We start from the raw sequence: 13,973 nt of genomic DNA on the forward strand, positions 1-13,973 counted from the left end.
CAAGAGTTCACCTTGTCATGGAATTTGACAGATTTAATGTTGTCAAAGACATTAAGTAGGTGGGCTTGGATGGTATGGGAGTCGGAGGCCTGACCCAGGATCTCAAGCAGAGCAGGGTCAGAGACAAAGAAGAATCGAGGAAACAGCAGACGCTTCTTCTCCAAATAGCTGTTGAAGCATGTTTAGTAACAATATAACACACATAAACACACACACACACACACTTTAAAATACCAATATATTTTTTGCTTGGACTTGTTAATATGGTTCTCACCCTGTTAAAGATTTCTGGCAGATCTCAAGCTGCTCCAGGAGGTGAGGAAGCAGCTGTCCCATTGTCTCATCTCCAACACATGACTGGATCACGTTGGGCATATCGTGGGCCCGCGACATGATCTTCACCCAAGATTTGTCAATGTTTGAGAAACGCTTTGCTTCCTAGACAATAAATAAATCATTCTTATTTTCTTTTAATTTGGGTAGCACTGGAACTTGACTGCAAATCAAAACATAGAACATGCATTCATCTAGTATTTGGACACTTTGATTTAAATTTCACAAAAGAATGCCATTGATGATGTTTCGGAGTCAATGCAATGAGAAGACAGTTTTAGATACTGTGTTGAATTATTTCAATTATGTGGTGTTTCATAGCTATACTTGTTAAATATACTCACAAGTAGGCATCTTAGTTTAATGACATAAAAAGCTACAAATGGATGGATTTCTGAGTTCCATATGTACATTTAAAGACATTTCATTTCAGCTATTGTATATGATTTTTGTGGAACTGGGAATACTGAAGAATTTGATTACCTTTGGGAGCTGTTTAGCGATGTCTCCTCCAACAAACACAGCCTCCAGGTAGATCCACAGGTTCTGGACAGTCATCCAGTTTTCTATGATGTCGGTGGTGTTGGACAGATTCAGAACCCATTTCTGTATCTGGGCTTTGAATGGGGTGTTGTACCTGAACAGGGGGGAACATCGTCCTGTTGGCGCCACACTTACTACTGTTGTGTTAAATACCAAAGTAGGATGTTCTGGTAATATAACACTGGCTAGTGATAGAGCCATACCTGTTGCTAACAAGAGATCCTAAAATCATGAGGCTGTCCTCCATACTGGCAATGATTTCTGATGTGCTGTCTCCTCGTAATAAGAGCTCCCCACGGGTTTTAAAGTTGGCAAATGTAAAAGTCTTGTTGTCCCACTCTGCAATAACTTGCTTCAGCTTCTGCTCAATGTCCCGCTCTTTCACAGCACTAATGCAAATATCCTGCATCGGACAACCGGACGGAAGTAAACACAATGTTGTTTCGTAGGTGATCAATTTACAGTAGTCTTAAATTAACTGAACAAAAAAATATATGGACAATCTTGGACCAGAGTGTAAATCTTACCTCAATCTCCTCTTTGTATTTGAGTAGAGGAGCCTCCATAATACTACGGAGCTTGAAAGTATCAGTCTCAACCTCAAATGTATGTCCTGTCACCTGCTCAAGAACCAGAAAGACGGTGAACATGAATAAGCATAATGTGGTTACCAGAGGTGGGCATATCGTCAGACTGACGGACCGGTCCGTTTTCCTGACGATTGACAAATGACACCTTTTTAAAATGACGCACTGACTAATGACGCAAGTGGGTTTTCTTCCGATAATGTATTCGTCACTAACCGTGTCCGTGACCTTTAGTTCGTCACTGGCGGATACCCTTTTTTCTGACATTTTTGTAGGGGACTGATTGACGGACCAATGGGCTTCTGACAGACTAACTGACGGACTTAACTGACGGACTAACAATTACAATTCAGTTTGTTACAAAAAATGACTGTCTGACAAATGACGGACAGGTAACCTGGCCGCTGACAGATGATGATTAACGGACGAGCAAAATTTACTAAAATACCCACCTCTGGTGGTTACTGTATTATGTTGCTTTACTGACCTCTGTAATTCTCTTCCAGTGCCGCATCATCATGGCCTTGTTGGCCATTAGCTCCAACAGGGGGCAGCACTCATTAAATTCATCAATTATTTTCTTCAGCTCCAGGAAGGCTTGCCATTCCTTGAGAGCCCGAGGCAGTTTGCGACATCTGGAGTGATGAAAAAGTTATCAAGCTATCAGCTGGAATGCATGTGCCACAGAATGCCATCGTTTACTGTACCTAGTCCCTGTTTAAGACAACAGTTGATTTAAGGTAGAAGAGCACACAGAGCATACAGACTTAGAAAAGAAATACTAGTAAGAACTTTTAGGCAACGCACATATTGAAGATAAAGACTACTACTTCAAAATGAAATAGTCTTTGTTTCCACTGAGTACATTCCCAATGAATAAACCCCCACACATGGGACTTACTGCAGAGATAAGTGATGATGGGAAACTGAATTAATTCAGCCTTAATGCGGTGCACTATTTGATAAAACACATTTATATTCAGAAGTTAAGAAACACTTAATAGATATCCTGTCCTTTTCTTGAAGCAGCTTTTCTGATTTTATTTTTCTTGTTTTCAGAGCAACAGGTAATTCATTTTTGAGGCAAAAGCCTGATGTGCATCTGCACACTGTATTGTGATCCAGTACAGCTTCACTTCGAGATGTTACAATCATTCCTGCGTGCCTCTATTGCTGTGGTGGAATTTTCCACTCTGCTCCTGGTCACAATGCAACTCATTAGTCAACCACCCACACCCGCAGCACCCAGCTGATCGAGGCACGTTGTCCAGCCATGTTATAAGCAGCCTCATGCCATGTCACTTTTCAGAGTTTGCTTATAGAGCGACTCCCTGATTTGAACCTTGGGTATTCCAGACATTCCCCTCAGTGCCAGCTAAAAAAAATGCCTTTACCCTTTTAATCAGTCAGCCTGCTTTCTACTCTTTGGCTTGCCTGGCTCAGTGGAGGTATCCTGGCCATGACAAGTGAAACCCTGGTTAAAGATCAGCTTGCGGCAATCCACTGCAGATTGTTCCCTGTTGTGCAAGTATTAAGTGTTTGGAAAGACATCCCCGTTGGTACCAAAAACGTTGTGCTATGCGCTATCGGCTCCTGCCCTCTTAGTGTCAACAAGCTAAGCTGTAATGAAATACACATTGTTAAATGAGTACTTCTCAGACACTGAGTATGATTATATTTGTAAACACTGAATTCGATTTAGTATACATCTCATTAGGCTGTGAAAGTGTACCTAATGAAGTATTGTCAGTTTATAAGGTTTAATAGTTTAAAACTTTCCAGTTTGATAGTCTGATTGAGTTTGCTAAAGCAAATTACTTTTCTCACCTTGTTTGAAAGTCCAGTAGATCATTATTGATTTTCTCAATGTGCAAGTCAGCCCAAAGGATGTCATTGTACCCATTAACAGTTTCAATGACATTGTTGTAAAGGCCATACAACTTTTGCAAAAGAGACAGCTGTTTTCTAATTTCTAAGAGCTCAGGATGCTGGGTAACAGGAAGTCCAAACAGCTCCTCACCACCTGTGTAGGTGATGTACTTTCTGAACAAGTTATCAAATCGATTCTGAGGAAATGGCGGAAGCAGAATGGTAATTCAATCATCATCAATGGTCATTGACTATGATCTATACTTTATACGGAAAATATCACCTGTCATACCTGGTACATGATAAGTCTATCACTGGCATCCTGAGGAGCTAACCCCACCACCATTGGACCATCCTGGCGTAGGGAAAAAGAAAGCCCATGTCAGTGTATTATCTTCACTGAGTCATTTTATGTAGTATTTGCATGTACTTCATATTGCTCAACCTTGTCGTAGTCCATGTAAAACTGTTGACAGTCTTCCACGAATATCTGCACGTTGGTGAATAGTTCACCTCTGAATTTCGGCTGTAAGGCAATCAGTTCGTTTTGCACCTCTGTGCTGCGGAGCAACAACTTTTCCCACATGTAGCGTAGCGTGTCCACTTTGTCTGCTTCTTCTTTACCCACTGAGAGTTCATACTTATGAAGCATGGCATAAGACTCCTATAAAACACAATTCGAGGAATTGGCTTTTCATGGAAAGAGAAATATTAGTCAGTTTTGTTTGTGGCATCTTCTACTCAGATGGACCATGCCCCAGTGCACAAAATAAGGACCCCCACGGAGCCCTGACCTCTAAACCATAGTAAGGACTCGATCCACTTTGTCAGCAAGTGTGACCTCTGACATCACAAATGTTCTTCAATTTGATTGGACCAAATTTCCCACAGAATCTTCTAAAATGTTATTGCAAAAGTTGTTTAGAAAAGATGTTGCTGCATATTTTCTTCCGTATATACGATACTTAATAGCCACTCAGCTTCCTAACTTCCCACATCTGTTAACCAATTTCTAAAAATTAGAAGGATTCAGGCTGAAACAGAAAATTCCCTACTTTTCTTCCTTTGGTAATTTGCATATACATGGAGAGATAACTGCATTGTCTGCTTTACCTCAATGGGACCAACTTGAAAGTCAATGGCTATTTGGCTTTCTCTGATCTCCTTGAACGCTGCCATGGCAATGCGAATGTCGTCCAGATCTTTAATTTGCCGATTCAGTTTCTTCCCTGCTTCATCAACGAAACTGAAGATCTGGTCCATCTCGGAACGATATTTCCTGTTACAGTACAGCCCGTAGTCCACCATCCAATTCTTAGTTTCAGTGGTGAGAGACAGCTTCAGATCCACTTGTAGAAAAGAAAACAAATACTGGTCATTATATTGGTTAATTGGTGAGCAGTCAATATAAGGTTCTTTGTAATGTAACCTGTAAATAGCGCCAGTGCCCCAACAGTAATGCATTCAGGCTCTGAGTTTATTTCCAGTTGCAAGTCTCGATAGTAAAGAATCTGGCTCTCAAACTCTGACAGCAATGGACTACCCTGAAGGAACCTGGGGAGAAAAACAACACCCAATGATATAATTGTTATGAAGTAGTTTACCTGCCAATGATTAAAGTACTTGTATCGCCAATAGATATTGTTTGTGATGATCATACTTCTGCATGGTATCACCACGTTCCTTTCTCCAAATGTGATGATAACTGCTGAAACGATCCAGCGCTTGCGTCACCTCCTGCACACAAGCAAGCAAGGAAATTGAAAGCAATACGCATAATATGATCAAACTTATTACTTGTTATCCTTATGATCCCTCAAAAAGAAATGTAATTAACAGTCTGTTGTACACACATTTGTGTTTCGCACATACAGAACCAGACCACAAACATGCAGGCAGGCAAGAGATGCCAGACTCATGAGGCACATCTGAGTACAATTGTGCTTCAACAAAAATCAGGAAGCAAACTAACATCCCCCAAAATCTCCAAATTCTAGTTTATATATTTTTTTATTTTTTCAACAAAAGGGCTTGAACCGTGTTGCGAACAAATAAGCTACCATCGCCCAAGAATGCATGAATGTAACATTATACATACAGTACATCTAAGCACTATAAAATTGCATCTATCATTTTTGTTATCTTTTGTAAATAAAACGTCGGCAGCACGATAAGGAACGGGGAAAATGTAAATTTTCGGATTTGTTATATTCACATAACTATCTTTGAATCATCTGTTCCTGTTGACGTGAAAGTAAGGATACCTTTCTGTTGGAGACAATGGATGTGCCAATGACAGAAACCAGTTTGACAATCTCCTTGTTCTCAGACACACTTTTGTAGTAGTTTCTGGCTTGGATGGGAAAGGCTTGGCTCACATAAGCTGATATGTCCGAGGTGCTGCCATCTGAAAGGTATGGAGTTAAAATGTGTCATACTACTACATATGTTGTTGAAGACACAACAGCACATTAGTAGTTATTGTTTTGTTTTCTGATTGACAAAAGGAACAATTAATGCCATGATTTATTTGCTGCACCCGCAAGGCTCCGGTATGTTGCTGTTCCATCTTCTGATTCACTTTCAGAACTGTCTGGTTTCAGTGCTGCTATTCGCTTTTCATTCATTTTTCTCTGCAAAAGAACCAAATAGAATGTTTTCCCAGGGCTTGGTCAAGTTGTGGAGTTAAACAAAATAGGCTCCACTTACATACAACTAGTTGCTACCTGCTTTGTACAAGAAACACACCTTTGAGCTCCTTTCTTTGTTCCACTGGCCAATGCCTTTGCTCACACTGACTACACACTCTACAGCCCGATTCAATGCCTGCTGTATGTCCTCCAGAGTCGGAACGATGGCAATGTTTGGGATGGAGAGGGTCACATTGACTCTGAAGATCGCCTGCTGGCCTTTGCTCCTCCCGCGTTTGGGTGAGTCATTCTCACCTAAAGGACAAGAGAAGGGTTTCTCGCTAGTGCAATTTGACAAACTGAAAAGTGACATTTTTGAGGTCATTAGACAGCTAAAGAAAAAAATTAAAGCATCTTATGATGTCCTGAATGTCGATTGTTATCATAGCTTATAGAAAAATACTAGAAGCAAAAGCCCACCCATGAAATGTGCAAGTGGGGAGATCTGGATGCGCTTGCGTAGTGTCTCCAGGGTGTTGCGCGTCAGTCTGAACAAAGCATCTACGTTGCGTTGGTTGAAATATGACAGCAACTCCTGAGCCTCCAACTCCATCACTTGCATCAGGTCCCTCTTCCTCCTCCTCCTCACCAAGGGGGAAGAAGGACCAACAGTTGCAGGAGGTAGCAAGATTTGTCTAGAGGAGAGACGGGCTTCTGAGAGGCCCTCAGCATTCGTTGTACAGGGTCAGCAGTTGCACATGCACAAAATGATGTCACAGGTTTCTAGATATACGTACAACTTAAACTCTTGTGAGCTATTTTCGTTCTGATCATGACAATATTGTAGCTGCGTTGCTCTGTGAGAACGACTATGAGGTAATTACTGTCTTACTGAACTCTTTCATGAAAGTCTTCCATCGTTGGTATTTTTTTTCCCCGTTAATCATCAAATTGAGCTGGGTTTTTTTTGTTTGGTTTTTTTTTTTTTTTTCACAAAATGGAGTGTTAATACCTTCCCTGTCGACACTGTCTTCTGTTTTCCTCTGAGGGTAGATTTCTTCTTCCGTCTTTTCAGCTTCCTCTCTTTGATTATGGTCAAACTCCAGCAGCATGTTGATCAATTCATTAGCGGCTTCCTCCACCTGCAGGCTCTTGGTGTGCAGACTCTGCGCTTGCTTAATACACAAGTCCTATGCACACATACAGTAAATGCATAAGAAGGCACAGAGAATGGTGGCCCAACACGGCTGAGATATATATATTTATATATATATATGAATTTGTTAATTTGTTGGGTCCTAAATTATGCAGCCAACTCCCTTCTGTTTTTTTTGTTTTGTTTTTTTAACACTATGTACAGTATGCATTTACCCTGGTGGTCTTAACAAAGTCCTCACAGGTAACAGGCTCATCTTCTGGGAGTATGCACAGTGTACATGTGCTCATCTCCTGCAACACTGCATCTATCCTGAACTCTACCAGGTCATTCACTCTGTCCATCAACAGCTCCAGATTCTCTGGAGAAGAGAGGGCATCAAGAATTTGTCAGAAATGGATGGAAACATGATGACGAGCAGCGAATATGATCGAGGAGATGTAAAGAGTGCACAGTGACAGGAGGAGGAGCAGCAACCAGATACAAAAAAAATGGGAATATCGTACATAAAGAAGAGGAGAGGTGATGAGACTGCATATTTATTATGAATATGAATGACCACACACAGTATGAAAAATGCAGAGAGGAATGTTAATTTAATCAGATGAAGCCTGCTCTGAGTTGTAAAATAACTTGTTCATTACAAAGTGAGAGCCTGATCTTGCTTGATTGATGTTAACTTACCCAAGGATTTGTAAATGGAACTGAGGTACTTGTCAATGTTCATTGATGTCCAGTTGAGGGAGGTCAACCCTGGCTGTATTGCCTCATCTACCTGTCAAGTTAATGAGAAATTACTTTACACACTCTGTTAGAGTCATACACTCTGTTAGAGTCATATACTGTACTTCATGGCATCGCATGCATGGTCAGACAAGCTAAATTATGTTAACAAGAAAAAAGAGATTAAAGACTGAGATTAAAGTCACAGAAAACAAATGCTGCTATATATATATATATATATATATATATATATATATATATATATATATATATATATATACAGAGAGAGAGAGAGAGATATAGATAGATGGATAGAGATATATTAAGTGTTGTATATTGATATTGAGCCGTTTGTTTCCTAATTACTGTGAGAAAACATAATTTTTGTCTTCACGTTAACGTAATGTCATTAATTATTAATATTAACACACATTATTAAAAGTTGAGCAAATGTGTTATTTCAGAAGTGTGTATCAAACTGGTAGCCTTAATCAGTACCCAAGAGGTAGCTCTCAGTTTTGAGTTTTTTCAATGAGTGTCAAATCAACGTCAAAACAACGCCTAAATCTGATCCAATCGTTAAAGAAGACATTTGCCTTTTATCTCCAATTGCAAATAATCGACATGCATAGTTGTCAAACTTAAAACATGTCACAGATCCATTTTGACCTACAGTATGTTATACCATGAAACAGTAGAAAGAATTTGATTTCGAGAGCATGGAACTTTTACGATAAAAAGATTACGATTTAAAGAAATGATGTGTTTTCCAAACTGTGTGCTGCGGCACGTGGGAAATGATCTAAATTGTGTGCCTGTGCGGTCTAGCGCCTGGCAGCGTAATCATGTCTTTACTACATTGCAGTACTCTTCCAATACCAGCAGGTAGCAGCAGCAGGTAGCAAATCGTCTTTGTTTAGAGACAAGCGAATTCGTGACGCATGTTTATCCATACAGGCCCATGTTTCACACTGAGTAAGTATCAATATGAAACATTATAAAATACTCTTTTCTTTGTGTTTAATTCCTATTCAAGACATTATAATACTACTATGTTTCTAATAAAATGCCATCCTTCAATGTTAAAAAATGCTTATATAAACAATATAACACTTATATTGTTAAAATAAGCTCTTTTTTTTTTCACTATTTCAGCTGGTGGTGTGCCGCGGGATTTTTTCAATGAAATAAATGTGCCTTGACTCAAAAAAAGTTTGAAAAACACTGACTTAAGATAGCTTTATCTATGTTTGTGCAGTGTGTTGCGGCAGCACATTCCATAACACAAATTCCACAAATTACGACTTCTAGTGAGGACACAATGTAAACAACACCACACATGCATGCACACCCCTTACCTTAGTAACATGTGGCATGGCTAGTTGTTCAAAGGCACTCTGAATCTTCCCGCGAACTCTGGCATTCTCACTCAGCATGAACTGAAACAGCAAAGGCATTTAACATCGATTATGAAGTAAGTTCATTATAGTTCACGAAAGCTGACAGCATTTTCGTTAACAAAAAACAGAGAATGCCTTTTAAAAAATGAAAACTAACTCAAAATACATCTTATGTTTATAAAGCTAACTAAAACTAAACGTAATTATAGCGAAAATGTCCTTGTTTTTATCTTTGTCAATTAATTTCATACATGAGCTTTCAGGGCTCATCTTAAATGTATTTATGTCGGTATTGCTGTACATCCGCAGCTACAGAAGAAGGAAGGTTAAGCATTTGTTTGAGAATTATATCTTAATTTACTTATACAATCCTTAGTGATCTGTTACTATGATATATTAAAATAAACTAAAGCTAATACTAAAACGAATAAAAACTAAAATAACACTGAACATTTTCAAACATATAAAACTATGAAACTTGCTTTGAAAACTAATTGACACTCACTGAATGTAAAAAGCTAAAGTCAAAACAAAATAATAACTAACCATAATGAAAAATCACAAACTATTATAATCCTGATGTGAATACACTAACATTGAATGCCATACTGTTTGGAAACTTTTACCGCACATTTTCATCTCAAAAGATCTTTTTCAGTAGTGAGTAGTAAGTGTGAGCTGATAGCGACCTGTAAATTGTTGAAGTTCCTTTTGAGGGTTTCCTGCTGTTGCTGCAGCAGAGCAGCAAAGGGTGGGACCTCCAAATTGTTTCTGCTCATGCAGTTTGCCTCTCTGATCTGCTTCATAATCTCTGGGTCAAAGTTGACAAACAGCTCTCCTGTCTCTGTTGACCGGAACAGCAAAGACGCCTGTAGGCCAGGCCTGGCATCCTCAACCTGGATTCAAGGGGGAGGTGGTATGTTGCAGTGTGGGGAGGGGAAAGAAAACAGTTTTGTGTGTGTGTGTGTGTGTGTGTTTCCTCTATACCTTTTTCATCCAGCTTTGATGGTAAAGTATCTCATACTCAAGCAGAACTGCTGCTACCCTGTTGTAATTCCTGATGATCTTCTTAGCCTCTGGTGTGGAAAGAACCCCAGTGTGCTATCCAGATATAAAAGAAGGATAGGTACATTTTAAACATGTTAATGTTTCAAGGCAGTGATGATTAGGATGATGATAAATGAACCTTTTGAAACAAATCCATGGGGCCCTGAATTCTGCTATACAGTTGCCGAGCCCACATGATCCGGCCAGAGACTGGGGGCAAGTTTCGGCCAATTGGGGGGTCGAGTTTTTGCTTCATGTAGAGATTGGACACCATTTCAATGTCACGGCCAAAGCTCTTGAGAACATGCTGGTACTTCTGATCAAAGCCGAGGTTGGGGATACCCAGTCTAATATAGTTGCAGAAAATGGATTCAGTCAATTACATGTACGGAGAATTAGCCGTTAGTCAAGTGGTTAAGTAGGTGTCAAACATCTCATTTTAACATGTAGCATTTCTTTCTTTCTTTTTTTTAACTGAAATAAAGTGTGTGATCACAACAGGGAACAACAAGGGGCAGACTAAGACATTAACTGTGGACTACCTTTCAAATCTTTTAAGCACATCTAGAGCTTGTTCTGTATTTTGAATTTTGTCGAAAGTACAATCCATAAAATTCATCAGCTGCTCCTACAAAAACCACAGGGAAAAAAATCAAAATAAAAATGTTACAATTTCAGGTTATAACTCTCTTGAATTAAAGTACTCAAAATAACTACTTTGTCATATTTAACCTACATGAAGTTCAGTGGTGCTTTTGCAGAATTCCTCATAGTCCACATCAAAGTCAGTTCTTCTCTGGTCAAGGAAACTGTAATGTTTTGTCTTCATGTTCAGCACTATTGCCTGCCATATCAACAATTACATTGTTTTTTTAAATCATCATGCCTCTCAAATCAGTGTTTTGCTGCAATCCAAATGGAGCTGTAACTAGTCTAATCTTGAATTTGTGTCATTTATGAATAAAGGTTAGACATCCCAAATTATACATTACCTCCCATTTTGCCTGCATTTCTGTAGTCTTGTTCATCCATGACAGCACAGGCATAAACACAAAATTCAGATCATTATGGAGAAAATGTGTATCATGGAATGCAATAAATCCAGTGTATTAGTGTAATCTATCTATGTTTCAATTATGATGTCGAACTGCATGTTAGTAGAAAGTGTCAACACATTTTACTAACAATTAGGCAAAGCCCCTTGTGTTTTCATGATGTCCTAACCCATCATATAAGATTTCGAGAAGATCAGGACATTAGGGGTGTAATTATAAACAACTTCAATTCTACCACAAGGGGTGCCACTGGAGTCGACATATTTTCTTGGGTGGATTATTGAACTCCAGTTAGCATTAAAATTTGCTAATCTAGCAATCAGATTTTACCTGAAACCTGGTTGCCATCATCTCAAATCCCTCTATTTTTGCATCCTGAAGGGCCGAGTAGGTAGAAATGGTGGCCAACATTTCCAGGATCTTGTTGAGTCGACGCTGGAATGTGTCAAACTTCCCAAAAATGTACATCTCACTGAAGTCAAACTGTCGTTCTGTGGGAGTCTGTTCAAGCTTTGTCTTGGTTTTATGGAAACAATGCTGGTAATCCTAAAGACATGCAACACATAAGTTACTATGGGCAGCACCAAATACTTTGCTCATGGAAACTTCTCTTTGAGTGGGGAAAAAAGTAAAAAATACTGAGCTCACTACCTCATTTAAGTGGATGGCTGCTCTGATTTTCTCCTCTACAATCCGTTGTGGCTGATCCCAAATGGAATTTTCACCATTGTTAGTGATGTAGGCTTTGCAGGCTGTTATCATCTGGTTTGTGACCTATTAAAAAGCAAAAACGAACAAGACAAAAAATATTACCCTGGGATACAATATTAAAACAAACATAATGCAATTTTTTTTAAAGCTTGATGTATTTGTTAATATTTGCAAGTGTTGTTTTATTAAGTCAGCCATTACACACATGCTCATCTTACATTTTCACATTTACACATTTTATTTTTGGATTATTTTAATACCATCCATCCATTTCCTATACCACTGTCCTCATTAGGGTCACAGGTAACATGCTGTCGACAGTTGAGAACTGGTGAAAACTGGTCACAAGCAGTGGGCACATACAATCACTCACACTCACATGTACACCTAAGGACTATTTAGACCTGCTCGATGAACCATATATGCATGCTTTTGGAATATAAGAGGAAATTGGAATACTTGGGAAAAAAACACGCAAGCACAGGGTGAACATACAAATTCCACCTAGAAAAGCCGGAGCCAGGATTCAAACTCCCTTGTGGAGTATATGAGCTAACCAAACTCATAATAATACGTTAAAACCAGAGCTGGGCAGTCCGTCCCTGGGCCGGACCGGTCGGACCCTCCGGCCGAATGCCTATTTTTGGGGCGAAGGGGTGGGGGGTGACAAATTTAAAGAAATGGCTGGACTAAGCATGGCCGGAAGTTGATTTTAGTCCGGCCCACTAATCGACCCTCGTGCGTGTGACGTGCTCGTGAAGCGGCCAAATTTCTTCTCAGCCTACTCGGTGAAAGGCTGCTTTTAGGCTTCTTTCTACTTCCGCGCGAGCGACAACTGCTGTTATAGGGATTGTGGTATTGCCCCTCCGCCCCCTCTTGTAATGGTATGCTCCAGTTGCAGGTGGGAGGCGCGGGTTACGTTGAAATAATAACACGCTTGAGCGCACGTTGCTGTCTCACATGTTGCGATGACATACAGTTTGCCACACGGACACTGATGAGCCACGCTGCTGCTGCAAAGTCCCATCACTCAAAGTAAACAAGCTACTCACCCACGTTCCCCCTTAGCCACCACCTTCCAGATCATTTTCGCAATAAAATTAAATGCATCATCTAGTCATCCCTTTATGGTTGTAGCAGGCACGATATGCATTGTTGTCACTGTCTTTTTGAAGCGACGCCCTCCGACTTGTTTCAAAACAATTTGTGTCCACGAGTATCTTCAGACGCTAGCACATCAAGGTGGAGCTCATGCACTTTTTCTGGCGTTCACTACTTCCAGAAATACGCCATAGCAAACCTGCAGTGTATAGTGGTTTGATGGTTTGCTTTTATTTTGAAGGCCGGGAAGGAGGGGAAGTGTGCAAAATAAATACCGGTAAGTAACTTGACTACGACTTCTGCGACTTCTTCTTCTACGACTCTTCTCTATAATTATTGGACCCAAATAATTATACAATCCGACAATTCCAACCCCGGGGCTCGCAATGCAAGGAAGCACGCAGTTGGGTAAATACTACTGGCGCATTTGAAGCATGTCCACAGCGGGTTCAAATAGTAAATTAGCCAGCTAATGATCTTTAAAAAGCCGCTGCCGTTAGCGTCTCTCCCGCAGCGACGTCAATCACGGATGCTTTATTTATTTATTTTTTGGGGGTCGGGGGGCGGAATGGAGCGGGGGCCGACAATGTTTATGAATATGGCCGGAGGGTCGCGGCTGGAAGGGTAACCAAGTCAAGGGTGGAGGGTCGTGGCCGGACCGTCAAAAAATGGTCAAGTGCCCAGCTCTGCACAGCGGGTTTGAATAGTAAGTTAGCCAGCTATCCATCCATCCATTATCGATACCGCTTATCCCCGCAAGGTTTGCGGGGCATGCTGGTGCCTATCCCAGCTGTCGTCAGGCAGTAGGCGGGGGACAC

General features: G+C 40.3%; 1 protein-coding gene across 1 annotated transcript in view; it reads right to left on the reverse strand.

Annotated features, from left to right (window-relative positions):
• The window catches only part of dnah5 (dynein, axonemal, heavy chain 5), a 99,168-nt gene that overhangs the window by 69,744 nt on the left and 15,451 nt on the right, over positions 1-13,973 (reverse strand). Inside the window, exons 10-37 of the mRNA XM_086037467.1 lie at positions 11,995-12,117; positions 11,674-11,889; positions 11,281-11,307; positions 11,025-11,132; positions 10,831-10,916; positions 10,428-10,635; positions 10,229-10,342; positions 9,931-10,137; positions 9,200-9,280; positions 7,803-7,893; positions 7,334-7,479; positions 6,975-7,152; positions 6,443-6,676; positions 6,081-6,277; positions 5,872-5,965; positions 5,597-5,739; positions 4,993-5,069; positions 4,762-4,886; positions 4,446-4,681; positions 3,778-3,996; positions 3,625-3,687; positions 3,291-3,529; positions 1,951-2,098; positions 1,404-1,496; positions 1,080-1,279; positions 817-970; positions 275-438; positions 12-168 (exon numbers count right to left, since the gene is read on the reverse strand). Coding sequence (XP_085893593.1) covers positions 12-168; positions 275-438; positions 817-970; positions 1,080-1,279; positions 1,404-1,496; positions 1,951-2,098; positions 3,291-3,529; positions 3,625-3,687; positions 3,778-3,996; positions 4,446-4,681; positions 4,762-4,886; positions 4,993-5,069; positions 5,597-5,739; positions 5,872-5,965; positions 6,081-6,277; positions 6,443-6,676; positions 6,975-7,152; positions 7,334-7,479; positions 7,803-7,893; positions 9,200-9,280; positions 9,931-10,137; positions 10,229-10,342; positions 10,428-10,635; positions 10,831-10,916; positions 11,025-11,132; positions 11,281-11,307; positions 11,674-11,889; positions 11,995-12,117 — 4,128 coding nt within the window. The remainder of the gene's footprint in view (positions 1-11; positions 169-274; positions 439-816; positions 971-1,079; positions 1,280-1,403; positions 1,497-1,950; positions 2,099-3,290; positions 3,530-3,624; positions 3,688-3,777; positions 3,997-4,445; positions 4,682-4,761; positions 4,887-4,992; positions 5,070-5,596; positions 5,740-5,871; positions 5,966-6,080; positions 6,278-6,442; positions 6,677-6,974; positions 7,153-7,333; positions 7,480-7,802; positions 7,894-9,199; positions 9,281-9,930; positions 10,138-10,228; positions 10,343-10,427; positions 10,636-10,830; positions 10,917-11,024; positions 11,133-11,280; positions 11,308-11,673; positions 11,890-11,994; positions 12,118-13,973) is intronic.

This window comes from Filicampus tigris, chromosome 8 (assembly GCF_054856515.1).
Source record: "Filicampus tigris isolate MCC_2025a chromosome 8, RoL_Ftig_1.0, whole genome shotgun sequence".
In the NCBI taxonomy this organism is placed as follows: domain Eukaryota; kingdom Metazoa; phylum Chordata; class Actinopteri; order Syngnathiformes; family Syngnathidae; genus Filicampus; species Filicampus tigris.